The 5511-nt window shown below is 36.9% G+C and overlaps 1 protein-coding gene across 1 annotated transcript; it reads left to right on the forward strand.

The window, feature by feature from the left end:
• The first annotated feature begins 1074 nt into the window (after positions 1-1074).
• Positions 1075-2805, forward strand: LOC111917994 (inositol 3-kinase). The gene is made up of 2 exons (XM_023913640.3): positions 1075-2204; positions 2363-2805. Exons 1-2 carry the CDS (start codon positions 1356-1358, stop codon positions 2594-2596), a joined length of 1083 nt encoding a protein of 360 aa, XP_023769408.1. The 5' UTR covers positions 1075-1355; the 3' UTR covers positions 2597-2805.
• The last annotated feature ends 2706 nt before the right edge of the window (positions 2806-5511 follow it).

Consider the following 5511-nt stretch of genomic DNA (forward strand, 5'->3'; position numbering starts at 1 on the left):
TATTGGGTGGCTTCTTCCATCTTCATGGAGACGCCACAACCAACCCACCAGACTTTGAGGCAGTGTTCATCGGTAGGTTGGGCTGCCACATAGACTTTCACGCGTGAAATGAGGCTCCACTCCGAATATAATGACCGATTATTTGAGATTTAGAAGGTGTTTGACTTAACTTTTGTGGGGCAAAAGTCCTTTTCGTAAAAGGACTTTTTATAAAAGTTGTTTTTAAAATGTGTTTGGATTAGTTTTTGAAGGAAAAAAATCAAAAGTTAAAATGTTTGGTTTAATTTTTACATGCAAAATAACTAAAAATGACATGTTTACATATTTTATTGGGGGTAGATGAAGATATAAAAGTAATTTTAATGTTTAACACTATTGAAAAGTTGAAAGACTAAATTTACTTTATTGGAAAAGTAATTTTCAAAAGTTCTTATCGACTTCTTAAATATTTTTTTGATTTTTTCTAAAAAAATCTATTTTTAGAAAGTTAAACCAAACACGCTCTTGGAATCCTTTTAAAATAAGATGGCTCTAGTCAAATCTCACAAGCTTCGATTTTGAATTTTTGCCCGACGTGATCATAATCGATAAAGGACGTGTTTGGCAAAAGTAGCTGTTAGCTGGAAGCGGGTAGCGGTTAGCTGGTAGCGGGTAGCTGGTAGCGTGTAGCTGGTAGCTGGTAGCGGGAAGCTGTAACTTTTATTTGTTATATAAATGTTTGGCAAAAGGAGGTAGAAGCTTTTGAAATATATAAAATTACATAAAAGGACAACTGATTAAAAATAAAAAAGTATATAAATATATTTTTAAGGGTAATTATGGAAATTGATTTCAAAAGCTCCGGAGCGTTTTGTTAAAAGCTACATGAAGTAGTTTTTAGAATCGGAGCGTTTTGATAAAACTAAAAGCTAAACGCTCGTACTGTCAAACGAAGCTTTTTGTTTAAACTAGCGCGTTTTGTCAAAAGCTAAAAGCTAGAAGCTCCCAAACGTTTCCAAAAGCTCCGTGCCAAACACCCCCAAAATATTAAAAAACTGAAATTATAAAATTTCAAAAAGGACAAAGGAAGGTAGAATCAAATTTCGTATACCCGAACTTCTATGCAATTCAAAGAACCACCACTGAAATCCTCCACCACCTCACCACCATTGCCTTCCACCTCCCTCTCTTCCTGCCCATAGACAAAAAGATTCTTTCTTGCCGCGCGTCATCTCCTTGCTGTCTTCGCCGCTCGATCCAAATCCACTTCTGCAAGCTTCAATTAAACCTCCATTAACATGCACGCATGATCTTCCAAAAACAAGCAATACACCGACAACGCAGTAGCCATCAATTCCTCCAAAACCCATCTCAATATGGGAGGAAATCGAGAACCCCGCGGTCTGATCGTCGGTAACTACTGCCACGACGTCCTCATCAAAGACGAGGTAGTACTCGCCGAGACCCTAGGCGGTGCTGTCTCCTTCATCTCCGCCGTCCTTGACGGGCTCGACATCACCTCCGATTACGTATCAAAAGTGGGTTCTGATTTTGCTTATAGCGTCAATCTCAATCATACCCCAATTGTATCACCATCGGGGAAAACAGCCGTCTTCCACGCTTATTTTACATCCGATCCATCGGAAATCCGGCGCGAGGATCGGGTTCTTAAACGGGTCCAATCATGCAACCCTATTTCTCCATCGGATTTACCGGATGAAGCAAATTTCAATTTCGGGATGGCAGTTGGAATCGCAGGGGAGATATCTCCTGAAACCCTAGAAAAAATGTTTGATATCTGCGATGTTGTTCTCGTCGATATACAAGCCCTAATTAGAGATTTCGAAATCGACGGAACTGTTAAGCTAATGAACCTAAACGAAACTGGTTTTTCTCACTTACTTCCTCGAATTGGATTCTTAAAAGCTTCGGCGGAGGAAGCACCGTATGTTGATATAGAAGAAGCTCGAAAATCATGTTGTGTCGTGGTAACGAGCGGTAAAGATGGCTGCACGGTGTATTGTAAAGACATAGAACTGCAGATTTCTCCATTCACGACTGTTCAGGTTGATCCAACCGGAGCCGGCGATAGTTTTCTGGGAGGATTAGTCGCCGGGCTAGTGCATGGACTGGCGGTTCCTGATGCCGCCTTGCTCGGAAACTTCTTTGGATCATTAACCGTGGGCCAAATTGGAATTCCGAAATTCGATTCTACATTAATGCAGGTTGGTTTTGCTTAGTATGTATGATTCACATCCGTATCATAATACTTATTATTGTATAATGATTTTCTGATCTTCTTCCTACATCCATTACCTTCATAGTTGTAGTCTTTGGACATGATTAATTAACCTTCATAATTTTTCTTATCTCCTTCTTGTAGAAAGTGAAAGATGAGGTACAGAGGAGGAAAATGCAGTGTGATGAACATGACGATGAATCGAGATTTAAGAAGCCGAGTGATCATGAACAGTTTATTGCATCACTATGCACTGCCAAGTTACTAACAACAGACGAGGTTCTTGATCCTGACCCTAGCTACGCTAATCACCAGATGTTGTTTCTTAAAAATAGTGTTAGTGTGTATGAAGAACCGATTAAGGCGATGGACCCCTGAAACCTCCTTAATCTTTTTGTCTTCTGAGTAGAATTAATTGTATTTAGGAATAAGGGAGCACGGTGTTGTTTTTGTTTGTAGCTGCTAGCCTGCATTTTTAAGGTCTACTGTTAACCTAATCTTAGTTTATATTGGAGTATAAGGTTCTTATTCTTATAAAGAAAGGACACATAACATAATTAAAATTGTCCCTCTGAGGTTCCAATTCACCAATTGCATTTTGGCTCTTTGTCGATTTCTTGATCTGAATGGGGTGATGAGTAGTTTTTTAATAGAAGGATTTGAAATTAACTTCTATTGAAATGTTGTTGAAAAACTTGAGATATAATTTGGGAATATCTTTGATTTTTTACATCCAAAATATACTATTGTTTTAATCATATTTTATAAAATTAACATTGATCTTGACATGTTTCCAATATGTTTTATAGGATGCTATGTGCTAATGTTGTTATAGAATTTAAGGGGCTATATCATTCAATACGTTTGTTAGTTTTTCATATTTGTAAAATAATAGCCGATGTTTTTATTATTTATAATTTTTTACTTTTTTGTGTAATTAATAATAAAATAAATTTTAAAAAAACGACTGGGCTTTTTTGCTCCGGGCCGGGCTAAATGGATACATGAGCATTAGTGACCAGTTTGCAGAGATGCAAACTAAAAGAAAAAGAAAAAACAAATCTCGCTGTTTATACTTTAGGGTTTAAAAAAAAAGTGGGATAAATGATAATCACATATTTTGGGAGATGTAGGAAAATAATCTAATTTTTGGAATTTACAAAAATACTCATCTATTTTCGAAAGGAGTATTGACAAAATTGGCTAGGAAAGTATAGGTTTGTCACCATTTGATCAAATTAACATCAAATCGTGTTAATTTAAACTTTAGAATCCAAAACCATCACCATTTATCAATCGGATTTGGTTTCATCAGATTAGCAGGTTACGTGACATGATGCATTCAATTTCCGATAACTTTGTTTTTTTTATTTAATATATTCTCTCACCCATGTATTATTAATTCAAAAAAAAAAAATATCAAAATATAAATATTAACTATTTTTTAAAATTAAATTTTAAAATAAGGAAGAGAAAAACATATTTATTGCAATTTAATATCATATTTATTACATGTAAAGTATACTTTACTTATATAGCTATATGTATTATGTGACTTTTTAATTTTTAAAATTAAAAAAACCTAGAAATTGACATGTGGATATTATTTATTTCAAAAATACCACAAAATGACAAGTGTCAAAATTTATGAGAATTTAACATGTGACAAAATGGATCTTCATTTATTAGAATTAGGGTGAGCAAACCCAAACCAAATAACCGAGAAACCGACTAAAACCGACAAAACTGAAACTGGAAAAACCGAAACCGAAGCTAAACCGACGGTTTGGGTTTGATATTTTTAGAAACCGAAAAATCGGGCTCGGTTTCGGTTTTTAACCAGAAACCGACTCATACTTAAAACCAACAAACTGTCCCAAGAAACCAACCCATCCAACCCGAGAAACTACCCATACTTGATTGTGTTTTAGTTGTAATAGAATATTTTGGGCTTTAGTTGTAACTTGTAATTGACTATTTGTTGTAAGACTCCTGTTTTTTGAAGTAGTTAACTTCAATTTGTTATTTTTTGAAGTATCTAACTTGTTGCTTCATTTATGGAAAATGGGTTAAAACCCAAAACCCATGGGTTTAAATCCAGAACCCGTGAGTGTATGGGTTGAACCCAAGAAACCGGAAAACCGCCCAAACCGACCTCAGAACCCGAGAAACCGAACCCACCGGAAACCGATCCTATTGGGATCTAAAAACCAGAAAACGACCATTTATGGGTTGGGTTGGGTTTGGGTCCAAAACCGACCCAAACCAACCGATGTACAGCCCTAATTAGAATAGATTGTCCTAACATTAATTATCTTATTCTTATTGATGTTATAAATGGGAAAATGATACAACGGTCCTATTATTCGACTTTACCTTTTTAGTCCCTAAAGTTTTTTTCGTGCATTTTAAGGAACAAACTTATTTTTGTCGGGTCTATTTGGTCCTTTTGACGAAATGAAGGGGTTGGGCGGTAACTTTCTTGCCACCTCATTTAACATTATAAGTTTCCAACCGATGACCAATCCCTTATCTCTTTCTATCACCGTTCAAAAACAACACATCCCCTCTTCTTCTCCATAACTTCTACACTTGGAGATGACTACCTAAGTGTGTGCATATCCGAACACTCGACAAATTGGACAAGACAACTAAAAATTGTCTTCTCTTAGGTATGTCAGCCACCTGCTAATGGCTAAAGCGGACTGCTAAGATCGGATTTTAAAAACAACCCAAAGTAAGTACTTTGTTCTTGTCGTCTCTGTTCTCAAAACACCAAAATTAACAACATTTTATGGATTAAATTGATCTTGACAGTTTCCCGAAAGTCCTAATCGACGGACCATACGACATCGTGTTGCTAGTAGGGTTAGGAATCGGAGCAACCCGATGATCTGTGTCGCCAAAATCATCGTGAATAACATGAAAACAAAAAAGGAGGAAGATGAAGCCTGGGCAAACAACGGCAACAACCCATTGCCGCCAACATTGTCGTTGTCGAAGAAAAACACCTCTAATTTGAATACAACAAGATCTTATTTCTACCAGGTCATAAGGGAACAAGGGTCTTTCGATTGGATTAAAGGGGTCATGAACGAGGTTGCTGAAACAAGTGTAACAGCCCGGATCTCCAGGTATTTTATTGTTTTAATATTTTGAGTTTTGAGAAGGGACTCGGCGAGTTGGAGCTCAGACTCGCCGAGTAGGGTCGCGATTCTGGACGCGGGATTCGTTCGGACTCGGCGAGTCCAGGATATGGACTCGGCGAGTCCACGCTGTTTAATGAAACCCTA

Source organism: Lactuca sativa, chromosome 9 (genome assembly GCF_002870075.4).
Source record: "Lactuca sativa cultivar Salinas chromosome 9, Lsat_Salinas_v11, whole genome shotgun sequence".
Taxonomy (NCBI): Eukaryota; Viridiplantae; Streptophyta; class Magnoliopsida; order Asterales; family Asteraceae; genus Lactuca; species Lactuca sativa.